This window comes from Anopheles bellator, chromosome 2, assembly GCF_943735745.2.
Source record: "Anopheles bellator chromosome 2, idAnoBellAS_SP24_06.2, whole genome shotgun sequence".
Taxonomy (NCBI): Eukaryota; Metazoa; Arthropoda; class Insecta; order Diptera; family Culicidae; genus Anopheles; species Anopheles bellator.
In genome coordinates this window covers 26,055,288-26,068,986 of record NC_071286.1, presented here as the reverse complement: position 1 = coordinate 26,068,986, position 13,699 = coordinate 26,055,288, and the positions used below count along the sequence as shown (strand labels likewise).

At 46.9% G+C, this 13,699-nt stretch overlaps 1 protein-coding gene across 1 annotated transcript; it reads right to left on the bottom strand.

The window, feature by feature from the left end:
• Positions 1–5,678: 5,678 nt before the first annotated feature.
• LOC131208261 (sodium-dependent phosphate transporter 2) lies at positions 5,679–13,372 on the bottom strand. The gene is made up of 6 exons (XM_058200918.1): positions 11,806–13,372; positions 11,311–11,736; positions 10,620–11,223; positions 10,175–10,552; positions 9,895–10,080; positions 5,679–9,817 (listed from the first exon to the last, which is right to left on the bottom strand). The coding sequence occupies exons 1-6, from the start codon at positions 11,996–11,998 to the stop codon at positions 9,529–9,531; spliced, it is 2,076 nt and encodes a 691-aa protein (XP_058056901.1). The 5' UTR covers positions 11,999–13,372; the 3' UTR covers positions 5,679–9,528.
• Positions 13,373–13,699: the final 327 nt, after the last annotated feature.

Sequence of the window (13,699 nt, the reverse complement as noted above, 5' to 3'; positions counted from 1 at the left end):
ACCGTTTTATTCCGAACGACTACCTAAATCCTAATGGTTTTTTGGTTACTAAACGATGGCGTCGCTACCAACTGCAAAGGCTAATAACTATTACAGGAAAACATACATTCATATAACCATTACTGAACCGATCGTCCCCCTGGCGGGGTAGAGAACTGGGACGATCGGCAGCGCACAGGGAAGTCGCGAAACAACCGAAACTGAACACACCACACAGTAACGCTACTACAAACCTACGCCTTTAGACGATGAACGATTACAATAATCTCTGAACCTATCGTTTCGATCCTGATTGACCGTTCTTGGCTAGGTTTCCAATTTGTGTTGAGCAACACCAAACGGCAGCGGTCATCGAGCGAAGCGATCGTTTGGATCGTTCAAAGCGGCAGAAGCGGCAGAACAACCACAATAGAAAAAAAGAACTCATACGAAGCGAGCGTAATAGTACATAGTAAGTGAAGTGAAACTTAAAACCCCAAACACTAGGATTCGGAACAAAACTTGAAACCCTCGACTACCTATCTTCTTCGCGAATGGATCGGAGGGCAGGCGGAAAACGGGCGGGTAGTTTACAGAAACGGAACCTACGGCTATACACGATGTTAAGAAATAAATCAACCTTACGGAAACGGGGAGATAGCTAAAAATAATACACACCGCGCGGATGGGCCCCGTACAGTTGACGTAACATTGTTGAAATGCGCCCCGAAGCTGGAATGGGAGAATAAATAAAATGAAATAAAACATTAGAATCTGATGGAAAACAAAACTAATAAACATTAATACGAAAAAAGCAGCCATTTGCCTAGCGTTTGCAGAACCGATGAAGTAAAGTGTTCGCATTGCAGAAAGCGTAAGTTACGATCATTCGGGAACGGCACCAGACCAACATTGCTCGGGAAAATCGTTAGTAGCTTTAAAGAACAATATCTTTACTAGGATACGACAACCGCCGACTGTAATTTAGTTCAATTATTGATCTCGCCCAAGTCCAGACGGATCGCCGAAAGCAGGGCAGATGGACTCAAACCACATGGCGTTAGTACCACGTTACAGTAATCAGGACGGGAACGGGTCCAGCTGAGCGTGTCGTTGGGGTTAAGGTCGGTAAAAATGTCCAATCCATAACCAATCAATACACCCTCTGTCCCTGATGCAAGATACAAATGTTCCTGGCGAAGTTTTGTTTTTTATTTCCAACGTTGAGTAAGAGGATGTAGCCACAACGTAATTAACTGATGTATCGGTGAACGGGTAACAGGCACAAAGCGAAGTGCTCGGCGGTGTGTTACAGGTACCGAAGACTCCAGTGGTCCTGCAAGTGGTGCCACCGGCCTAAACCTTGGCTGTACCGAAGAGCTGCTGTCGATGTTGTCGCCGCTGGCGAGGTAAACCTATTCTAATGCTAATTGTCTCCCTGCTCGACGCCCACAACAATGAGCCTGAAGTGATCCATCATGTGACTTAACCGGCTGGCCTCCTCTGCGGGACAACGGCAGTGCGGGTGCGACAGGGTGAGACGAATATTACTACCCCTAAAACGGAAGTAATCAGGAGCTCTTTCTTGCTCTTACACGCCGCCGGTTGACATACTGCTATCTCCGGGCATGAATCGAGGGCCATAACAGAGCGGTGACGCACGGGACGAGACCCTAGACAGCCAGACAGACAGGTCAGAAAGGACCTTCCAAAGGGTCGCCGATGGGCTGCAGGCGCCATTTGTGCGTTGGGTGTGTCACGCATTGTTGGCCAAATTCGGCTGCGGCTACCAATACGGGTGCGATATTGCAATCACCCAAAACATTAAGCATTCGTAAGGAGGCACCTGCAAGTCGTGCGATCTGGTGGTGTCCTTCGACCTTGTCACTGAGTACGTATGTGAGATCCTTGCCAGCAGTGGCTTAGGTGGGGTAGACGACAATAAAAATCAATCAGCCGCCGTAGATGGTGCCGGCCTCGGAAAGAAATGTCCGGCTGATGGTTTTCGTGATGATAATTTAGTTATCGTTTACGGCTTGCTGCAGCAGGTGGTGCATCAGACACCGGCGTTAAGGACACTGGGAGAGTCATACATTAGCAAACGACTGAGCTGGCGGCAGAGGTCTAACAGGGTGGCCAGACAGGTGTCATCTGCAGCGGGCGCGAAGCACGGCTAGGGATTCTATTTAAGAAGTGATTAAAAGTGACCGTACGAACGGTGCACTGGCCATTCGTTAACGAAGCAGCAGCAAGTGAAGGTCAATCTGCGGAGCAACGCTGCTAGCATTAGATTTACATAGCAAAAGGACACCTTTGAAGTTAGTGAACTGGTGCAAGGACTGTAAGAATCCAGCCTCTTAAAACATGGCGCGTGCTGTGACCTGGGCACTTTGTATTGTCCTGGCGGTAGGCTTGGCAACCGGGAGCCCTGTGTTTCGTGAAAGGTAAAGTTACTCTTCGCGTTACTGCTTGTGGAGGTCAATAACCTTCAATCTCAACAGTAATTGCTTCCATTGTGCATCACTTACTGATGAAAGGCAATTCGTTCCCATCACTCTACTCCACAGTCCGAAGGTGTTAAACAAAGTGGAGTTTCCCGATCAGGACATTGACGGTGATCGTATCGATACACTCATCGATGTGTCCGAGGAGGACGATCGACCGAAGAACACCACCAGCGTCAGCACGCGAACCGATACGAGCGATATAGGGCGACACGACTCAAAGGAGCAGAAACTGACCACTCATATGCCATGGAACCAATCTACCGTGCAACCAACGGCTGCACCAGGGCACGACATTGTTACACCGGAGGGTGATGTAGACAACTCAATCGAAATCGTGCGTACTGTTAATACAACCACAAATCGACTCGAAACGACTAGCACGTTACCTGGAGGTGGTAGCATTCCCCGGAATCGTGAGGTGAGCCTTCAAAAAGTAGCAAACGAGTTACCCAGCGAGGCTACCGAAACTGCATCAAACACTGTAATGGCCGTGGCACCGGTACAAAATGAGAAGAGTGAAAATGGCACCGAAAATGAGACTGCAATGCCCGAAATTGCAGAGAGATCGAATGAGAATGGGCTTACACAAGAACTAGTCGCCAACAGTCGCGATTTATCGGAAGCAACAGTTACGGCGTCGATTGTAACCGAATTACCAAAAGTTACAGACTCACTAGAGATCAAGCAGAGAGCAACGAGTCACGAAGTCGGGAACAGTCTTGTCGACACTAACCACATCGAGGAATCGAATGAAGAAAGAAAGGAACTAACCAGCAGGGTCCCAACAGAAACCAGAAGCGAGCTAAATTTGACAACTATGTTAACTTACGAAGTAACTACTACCCCGATGACAGAATCTACAACAAGTGTAGTGGCGGCTGGAAATGTTGTAGCCGAACTCGTACCAACAGAGAGTGAGGATAGTGACGTAAGCATGACGACCTCAACTGTTCTGCCACCCAGTACAACGGCTACCACTGTTGGAACTACCGAACCCGTAACTATACCACCGATTACATCAAAAGCAACGAGTTCCACTGAGGAAGAGATTACAAAGTCTACTTCGTTAACGACCGCTTCATCAGATCATACTATGGAAGTGATAATTACTACTGTAAATCAGGTTGTCGTAGAAGATAGTGCTATACCGTACACTACAAGTAAACTACCGGTGACTACTGCAGTCTTTTCAACGGATGAGCAAACTACTACCCTGAGCAGCGCTACGATATTTACCACATACTCTGGAAACACAGAGGTAACGTCGCTAGTTGAGGAAGCAACTACTCCCGTACCCATCACAACACGGATGGTTACTGATCCTGCTGCAACTGAAATAACAACGGCCAACACGGAATTACCATCTTCGATCGCAGAATACACTGCCCTGATAGTTCCTGGTGAATTAGAAGCTAAAACAATCAGCGAAACCCCCATGGTTAGCGAGATCCCTACAACCGCTTTAGTCGAAGCAGCAGTAACAGCGTCCAATAGTGAAATTCACACACATGTGGTGACAACGGAAGCAGAAAGTTACATCGACACAACAACAATGGTTTCCGGAAGTGCCACGGTAATCCCGTACGGGAATGACGGTTTAATAAAGTCTACAGAACAACATGGCAGTGCGAAACCAGCGTCAACGGAGGCTTATGTCGAAACAATTTCAACAACCACCACCCGTGAGACTACAACTATTTCTAACGTTGTAGCGGTACATACCGTATTGACGGACGATGAGAAAAGCACGGAACAACTCAGCATCACCTCTACGGCGGTTACAATTAAACCAAACACTGCATCCAGCTCAGAAGAAACTTCTCAGGACAATACTTCTGCCGAAGGCGTTACAACAATCACACAAGAGGTTACAGCAGCTACAGGCAACGAGGACAAAATGGATTCAGCAAGTAGTAACGAAAATGCGGTGCGTTTGACAGAATATGACGGAAGCAACAGAATGATTACCAAGAAAACCACGCCAACTGTGAAAGATAGTTCATCGACTTCGAACAGCGAAAAGGAACCGACACTGACTACGAAGCAATACGAAAGCACAGAAACAACATCGTCAGAAAACGTTGTTGGTGCTACATCTGCGTTTACCCACTATACTACCGAAATTACCACTGCTATTACTGCAGGAAAGTTTATTTCACCGACACCGACCACCATTGATAGCTTCGATCGTACGAATGTCACATCAATGGTAGCTTCGACTTTTGAGGTGGTTACTAGTAGCAACGACCTGACAACGCATTCACATTTTGAAACCGAACCTTCCGTTGCACCAACAAAAATGACGGAGCATGAGGCAAGTGCAACGTTTTTATCGGTACTTCAAACTACAACAATACCAGTATCAGGCAGATCAACGACAGATATGGAGCATTCCAGTGAATCAGAAGAGCAGCGATCGATGGAACATAAAACTACCGATGGCATAGAATTTAGTACAAAATCTAAAGCCGCCATGGACTCTTCTGAAGAGCTACGTATCGATGAAGCGGATGGCGTGCGATCGGAAAGCAGCTCCGATGAGCTTCCCGATACAGCACCACTTGTTTCAAACACTACTTCACCAACATCGATCATCACTCATCGCACTGAGGAAACTGGCACTACGGGAAGTAGTAAAACTTTACCGTCAGCATTGGTGAGTCCGACGACGACGACAGCTTCATCCGCAACGGACACGCCTAATGCTGGCAGCCCGAACACTACAGAGATGATCGATCATGCTACAGGAATAACATCGGACGCGTTGGTAACGCCTCATGAAAATGCCGCAGCCGTGACAGTCCATACGATTCTGTGTCTCGTACCCGTAGCACTGACTGTTGCTGAAAGTATCTTTCGATTACTTTAAAGCAGATCAACCAGTTGATGTACGCCACGTTCGCTGCGTCGTTCGCTTTTGTCGAACGATTAGACAGCTTCTTAGTTCCTACTTCGTTGAGCTGTTACTGTGTTCTAGCAAGTGCTACAAACGTTTTAATTGTAATTTTTTTTCATAAAACTATCTGTGACAAGGTTGATAATAAAAGCAAAGCACGAAACAATGTTGTGGCTATGATCTCCTTCAGACGATCCCATCAGTAGGTAGTAGAAAGGAAAGCCGATCAGAATTCGGATAATTTATAATTCTCCACCGAGGTCATACTTAACTTAACTTTATTGATTTGAGAGCTTCTTCTTGTATCGGATTCCCCCTTTTACTTTTGCGTCACACCGTACCGTTCGCACGCATTTTTTTGAACTCCTGTTATTCTTCCGTATATCACGCATTTCCGTCCGTCAAAACCCATCCGGTTAGGTTTTTATTCTACGAATTTTCGCTTTCATACTCTCGCACTCATCTCAATGCCGTGCCGTGCTGGTTTTGCACATTGGTCTCCGTTCACTCTACTCAAACGTCGTTGGATCAGTTTCCCCGTATGTTTGTAAGTATTTGAATAATCCAACAACGTTTGAATATTTTCCTGCCATCGTTCCTTGTTCGCAATCAGCCCCATTAATGTACTTGTCTTTGTCGGTGCCGCTTTTAGTTGGTACGCCATTGTTTTTTTTTCGGTATCAATTCCATTATCCTAGCCAACCCACAGTCCTACTCATGTCACGTATGAAAGATGCTCGGTATGACGTATGATTAACGCGTTTTGCTGCTTCGTACCTCACCAGTGGCCTTCCTCTTCCTCATTGATGTGGCCTTTCAAAATGGGGTTCGTTTGAGACTTAGCAACACGATAGATTTCCTACTATTTTCTTTTGGGTTTGGTTTCACGTTGAATTCACGTCAAAAGTAACGTTCTTATCGTATTTAGCACATTCACATTCGGACTAGTCCTACGCATCCTTTGGGAGGCTTCGTATTTTAGAAGCTTTTTGTTTCCGCACTCTCGTCGCGGGGGGGTGGAAATGAAAAGATAAATATTGAAACTGAAAGTCACAAAATTGTGGCCACTCGACAACAAATTGTTTTGAAGACTATCGCAAAGCGCATCTGTAAAATGCCACAAAAGAATCGGGGAATATTGGGACACTTTGGGGGAGTATTTGGCTTTACCGATTTTGACATGTTTTGCTACATGGAGTCTCTAACCGTTCGTCTACGATCACTGATCAAGCTGTGCAGTGCTACGTTACGCGAGTATGCCTTGTGCTAATTTTGGAAAAACAAGATGAATAAAGATTCCACCTAACGTAGCTAGTAAAGAACTAGGGACAGCTCTTGCCAAGTAAGCAAGTCTTCTGGAAAAGTTAATTCTTTACTTTCAATTAGTTTTTTCAATTTCGATCAACTTTCATCATTTTGGCGAAGTTTAGCAAAAAAAATGCAGAAAATATGTATCAAAAGTATTCTTGAATAGTAAAGTAAAAATGTGTATCCAAGAATATCACACTCTCCAGTACTCTACCGTTTGAACACTCGCTATCAAAGCTCTTCTTATAGTTGTTTTATTTTTACCGTTCTTTCAAGATCCCAAAACGACAGCAGAACAATACGGCCAGAACACAACGGACACGACCAGCAGAATCGGCAAAGGAACTCGTGTTCCACAGAGGATCATCGCTGTAGTGTAACATCCAGAACTTTTATTTCGTGTTTGACTTCTTGTTGCGTTTGGTTAGTGGACTTTACTGTTACTGTTCGATTGTTTTTCTTTTCCGTTTTGTTGTTTTATTTTGGTTTCTAAACGACAATGATTTTCATCAACTAACGGTTGGACAAACTGCATAGCAGCTCTCTACCGGAACTGCGTCGGATGTTCACTTTAACATTAAATATGCATAACAACGGTCGCATGGTTGGTGGCGGCAAGTAGTCCACCTCGCTGTGGCCAGCCACCTGCGCTTCCCCCACTGCACACAGTAACAATACACATCGATACACGGCGTCACGCCGGTCAGTGGGCTGTGACGCCGCGTTAACTATATACGGTGAGATTGGTAGAATCACATGGGATAATATTTGTTTCAAATGTTTCTGTTTCGTCCAACATTTTCTGTTCCCACACTGCTCTTCTGGGTAGCGATCGTCATTCTGTACCTTGTTATCGTTTCTGCCGCTTTTGCTCAAGCGAGATTGAAAATGCAGCATCGATTCCATTGTTTTGTTCATTTCTTCCTTCCCTCCGTATCGGGACGGATTCTATGGAATTCGCATGGTGAACTAGCGAACGGAAGATATCGGATCGGATAGGGCCAAGATGTTCTCGAGACCCAGGGTAGGACACCAAAATACATGCCAACTCAACAGCCCCGACAAACATCGACGGGAAGAGGAAAGGTTATTGTTCAGCACACAATTTGGCTCTCCGACAATTGTACTTTCATATATGTGTATGTGTGTGTTGGGTATGTATGTCAGTGTATAAGAGTAAAGAAAAGCAACAATTTGGCAGCATTGGCGCGGTCGCTCGCGATGTGATAGTGTGGCCGGATTCCGATGGCGCTGGTGACTACATGTTTATAAAAGTCTAGTTTCCACAACAAAGCATCACGGTGTTCGTGGGCGAATAACACCAGACACTCGTCCAGTGTCCCGATTGGACCCTGCAAGGATGGGCGATTTGTTGGCAATTGACAGAGTGTTGCGTTTGGTGCATGGTTCTGGGGAAGAGAAACCTGAAAACGAATGGTAAAACAGTCGGCAGATAGACCAGGAGTAGACCATTTTCGGTAGCCTGAGCAGAAGTTTGTCATTTGATTATGCCGCAGCAGGGCTTACGGTTAACGATAACTATAAATGAGAAGTGTTCCGTTTTTTCGTTTTAATGCTTTTTGATGCATGGTTTTCTTCCTTTTCTAGCTGTATTACGCTTTAAGCGGTTGGTTAGCGTGTGTAGTTGATGCTTATGCTGTATGTAGGTTTCATGTATTTCTTATCGACACATTTCGGCTACGGAAATCTCACTCTACTCGCTACAGTTGCATGTTTGTTTTTCTGCATTATATGCTACTGGACTGTACCTCACTAAGTAACACTAACGACGACTACGTTAGATGGTACGGCTAATGCTTTAGATGTTTGTTTGCCGGTTGCTTCTTCCTTCCGTCTGCCATAGCATTGTTTGTATTTGTAATGGACTATTTTATGTGTAACGTGTTTTCGGCCGCAAATTATTTAGATATTTTAAATTTTTCGTAACATTTTGTCCGTGTGCTTACTACGCTGCAGTTAGATGAATGATTGATCGGTTTTGCAACATAGTTAATCAAACCCTATCCTCTCGGCCGTGCCAACGAAATATGCGCTTCTTAGATGTATCCACTCATTCATCGCAATACTAAACGCTTCTGTTGCCTAACTGTTGCTCTCTCACCAGCTCTTTCCAACGGATTAATACCTGCTTGGCCAGCAACAGGTTTATCGTACGGCTTCATGTGACCGTTGTATTTCGTACGCAGCTAATCATTGACCGTTTTTTCTTCAGTCTTTAGACCGTAGCACTCATAAGCCTAGTGAGAAAAAATGATTAAAGTACAACTAAATGGAACAGTTTAATGGTGAGAAGACCTAGCGATACCTAGCACTCCATGGAAGAGAGTGTTCGAAACAAAATCAGAAAAGGAAAACACTAGAAGTTGTAACAGTTCGATACTAATTGAACGAACCATTGGGTCTCGCATGAAGGCTAAAGTTTTGTGTCGCTAAATGATTCTGAGATGGGGAAAGATCGGTCAAACGAGTCGCAAAACTAACATTATCAAACGGATCTTAAGTTACATAAAGTTCTGGAGATAAGACGGAGCAGCATCGATGTCCAACGGTGAAAGGAAGGTCCTTTCAAAACCAGGGCTGAATTGAACGTTGTCACGCACTCACCAATTCTTTTGTGCAATCAAGCATGGATTATACCACTTTTCTTTTTGTATGTTTTCCGCCCCGTTATTTTGCACTGTCGGTTTGTTCAATTTGAGAGTCCATGACGACTGCTGTTCTCTTTTGCGGTCAGTGGTCTTCGAGGGTGTTCTGTCGTATTCTATCACTAGTTTGTTGTCCTTTAAGTGGGATGTTGTTAAGAATCGGTGCCAAGGTTTACGGTAATACCATCGCTCGAAGAGCCAACATAAAGCCAGCACTGAGCAGCGCGGCCACCGGTACGGTAACAACCCAGGCGTACACGATGTTACGGAACAAGCCCCAGTCGACGGCCTTTTGCTGTGCGGTGACTGCATGATGTGGTGTAGTTTTTGTCGTTGGCCGAGCGTTGGCCTGGCCCACGAACACGACCGAACCGACCTTGCAATGGGTTGTCGAGATGGGCAGACCGATCTTGGACGCAATGAGCACGGTCAGGGCGGCACCAATTTCTATGGTAAAACCACTGGATTGAGGAATAATAAAAAAGCTACTGATGAGAAACTTTCCCGCTCAAAAAGAACCGTGTTCAAGTCTACTTACGTTGAGGGGGTAATTTTGGTGAGATCATTGCCGATCGTTTCGATCACGCGGCGGCCCCACAGCCAAAGACCGACGGAAATACCTACCCCACCGTACAAAAGAATCAACAACGGCGTTTCGGACTTCTGCAGCACCGAACCCTCGCGGTAGATCATGAACAGAGCAATCAGGGGTCCAATGGCATTGCTGGAATGTGAGGGATGGAACGGAACCACACACTTTGTATGAGCCCCAAAACAAAAAAACCCTGCCACAACCTCTCCGTGTCCACTCAACGTACCTCACATCGTTTCCACCGTGAGCGAAGCTACCGAAGGTTGCCGTAAGCACTTGCAGGAAAGAAAACAGTGCCGACACATCTTCCGGCTCTTCCTCGGTCACCTTGCGAATCCGGTTGTCTTCTTCCGAACCTTCCTTCCCCCCGATCAGTGGCACTTTACTTGAGTTGGGCGACAGCGTCGCACTGATCAGCGGGTGCTCGAGACCAGCGGCAGCTTCAATCTTGGACAGATCCTTTTTGATGTCGTTCCCGGTACCGCCCATTAGCATACTCTGGGGCACTAGCGTGTAGTCGGTGAGCGGGAGTGCGCCGTCGCTCTTCGGGCTGGCCGTCGTTTTTCCGTTCTGAAGTGCAATCATGGCCGGCTGCGATTGCTCTCTGTGAAGATGTAAAATTTGCGATTAGAAAAGCATGTCGGTCATCAACCTAACACGATCGCACATACTTTAGCGCTCCGTTGCTCAGCTGGCCCGAGTCTGGCGATTTCGGTGACACGGTCGTGCTGTTACGCTGGTCAAAGTACGTGCCAAGGTGGAAGCGACCGTTCCCGTTGAACGATTGATACTCGTCGATAAAGTTCAAGCTCGTCACCGTAAGATCCGTGTTGTCTAGACTAGTTTTGTCCTGGGCGCTGAGTAGGCTGTTGGCTTTCTTCACAAAATCCGGATTGAAGCTGTACGGTCCGCCAGCGCCAACGGTGGGTGACAGATCGCTGGATAGCTTCTTCATCAGCCCATTCTGGGTTCCGCCCATCTGCTGGGAGGACAGCGAAACCAATTCCGTGGTTTCGGTGATCGCCGGCAGCGGTTTTCCGTCACCCGTAACCAGAGACAAAGGACGCTTCGGTCGACGTGGGCTGCCGTTCGATGAGGAATCGCCGTCAGAGTCACCCAGGGTAAACTCTGTCCTCTGTGTGCCGGCGCCACCATTGAGAATCTTGCGCCTTTGCCAGGGCACTATAAACATCTGGACAAGCACTGCTACCACAGTTCCGATCGTTAGGCTGACGGTAAGCGCTACCCACACCGGGATGCCATCCATACACAGCACTGCAATCGATAATTGGTTGCGTTTTGTGTTTGTTCTGCGTGAGTGTTAAACGCGGCAGAGCGCGGGCGCACTCCACCAATGCTTACGTTTCGGTCCGTCGTGCACGATACTAAAAACATTCACAGCCAGGGTCGCACCGTAGAAGAGGGGCAATGAGAGGAGACCGGCCCGGAGCGGGTTCTTCGCGTGCAGGATAAACTTGCGGATGGTCCAAAAGAGCAGCACACTGACCAGGCCACTGAGTACGGGCGAAACAAACCACGATCCGATGATCGTGAACAGCGTGTTCCATTTGAGGCCTTGTGTACCGCGCGCAACCAGGCTGAAACCGATCGTGGAGCCGACGATGCTGTGCGTACCGGAGATGGGCATCTTTAGGAATGTGGCCACCAGCAGCCACAGGGCTGAGCTGCCGAGCGCCGAGAGGCAACCGAGCATCAGCTCCACCTCGCTGCCTTTGTACATTTCGACTTCCAGGATACCTTTCCGCATCGTATCGGACACCTTGTAGCCTACGGAACACGGAAAAAATGGGTAAACTACCGGTTCCCTGGCGTCTCAAGCTGAGTCTAACCACTCACCTATAAGCACCGCGCCGGACACTTCGCATACCGTTGCCAGCCAGCAGGCTTGGCGTATGCTGAGCACACCGGACCCGACGCTGGTACCGAACGAGTTCGCGACATCGTTCGCTCCGATGCCGAATGCGAGGACGAACGCGATGACAAATCCGAGGATCACGATCCACAGGATTTCCGGTGCAAATGGATCCATTTTGGTTGTTTTTGCTATCTCAGCAGAGAACAGATGTTCTAGCCTTGGGCGTTGCGAATTATTGGAAGATCGACTGGGTTCCGGCCAAGCGGATCTCCGCGTGCGGACACGGTGAAGTGAGAAAGTGAAGGCAGGAGGAACAGGGATTGTTTGTTGGCTAGGCTGGGTGCCTCACCAGAGATAGAGATACAGAGCGAGAGACACACACAGGAAGTAGTGCTACTTAAGATGCTAAACTAATGCTTTAAGAGACAAACAGAAATTGTCCTTCAATAAATACTCGTCCTTTGGGTCAACCGAAACAACGCAAGGGCACGCTTTGAGATGTGAATGTGTGTGTGCTTTCGTTTGGAACAGAAAAAGAAAACTTTCCCCTTTTTTTAACTACACGAGCCAAACGAACTAGAGTAAGCCAAACTTGAACTTGAATGCCTGCTTCAAGGATGCTGTTGCTGCGCGGGTTTGCAGGTCCACTGCAATGCAATATTAGCTCTCGGTGTTTGCATTCGCCAAAGCAATTCCCAAAAACGAAAGGAAACCTTCAGTTTGCTCTCCAGCTACTCGAACATACGCCTACACGCAGGGCCCTCAGAAGGAAAGCTCTGCCAGGGACTCGAACAAAATGCGTAACCTAACCACGTGCCAACCGTGGCTGTCGGGTAACAATCTCAGCGATCACACCACAAACGCGCACACACAAACACACTTTTACCAAGCGATCGGTGTGTGGTGTTCGCTAAACTTTAGTATTAAAATTATTAAGTATGTAAAGTAGTGCCTAATACTAGAGTGTGTACTTGAGATAATCTACCAGCGGGGAGTAGTTAAGTATCGGAATCGAGGAAACGGTTGGTTTGTCAAACAAAACAGTGTTCGGTCGGGCAATTTAAGTTTTGTAAGTTTTTCCAAAAACAGAAAACCGAGTAAAAAAGCTCAAACAAACCGATTCCTAGGCAAGTACACAGTATCACAATGAACCAGATGGTGTTTTTTTTTAGGGTTTTAACAGAAACAGACGAAGGATTTGAATGATTTAGTGAGCAGAAACCAACAGATTGTGCAACAATTGGGTAGAACGCTTCGGACTAGGGTGACCGAGGCCGAGTGAAAACGGAAAAGAGGTGTAGGTGGGAAAAAACCAAAAACAAAGAACGAAGATATTGTACCTTAAAAACGTTAAAATTAGTAAATTCTATTCAATGACCACCGACAAACGCGAAGATGGACACGACAGCGTTTACTAACTAGCGTTTTAATTTGACAATGTCTGGTAAGCAGAGCTTCGTGAAAACAGCCATCGTTTCGGAAAGCGGTTGTGGGGCGGCTGGTAGTCGATGGTGCTTACGCGCCAAGGACTATGCAACGCGACGTGTGCGAAGAGCGTAACCTGAAAGGCCTGCGCGACAGATAGGCCTTTACGCGACCGGCTGGGCTCGGTTGCGTTTGACGAAGCTACCGACACCGAGAGAGATAGGACTCCCTTCTACTTGGAAGGACGCTGCTGCGCTGCTGACAGCAACCTGGAAACACTTTTCTAACCCTTTCTCTTAGGGACCCAGGATATCTTAGAGCACCACTCCTCTGCTACTTTCGTCGGCAATGGAAGGAAGGAAGTTGGGAATCAAAATAAGAGGATGTAGGAAATGGCTAACGGCTTTCTTCACTACTTCACGTTGCCTTGGGCGTCAAACGATCAACAGA

What these genes read in the sequence shown, in the direction of transcription:
- LOC131208261 (XM_058200918.1), bottom strand. Translation starts at nt 11,998, where the DNA reads ATGGATCCATTTGCACCGGAAATCCTGTGGATCGTGATCCTCGGATTT. An exon ending in CTGAGCAACGGAGCGCTAAA is followed by an intron (nt 10,553 to 10,619) that starts GTATGTGCGATC and finishes ACATCTTCACAG; the next exon opens with AGAGCAATCGCAGCCGGCCA. An exon ending in ACCAAAATTACCCCCTCAAC is followed by an intron (nt 9,818 to 9,894) that starts GTAAGTAGACTT and finishes TCCTCAATCCAG; the next exon opens with TGGTTTTACCATAGAAATTG.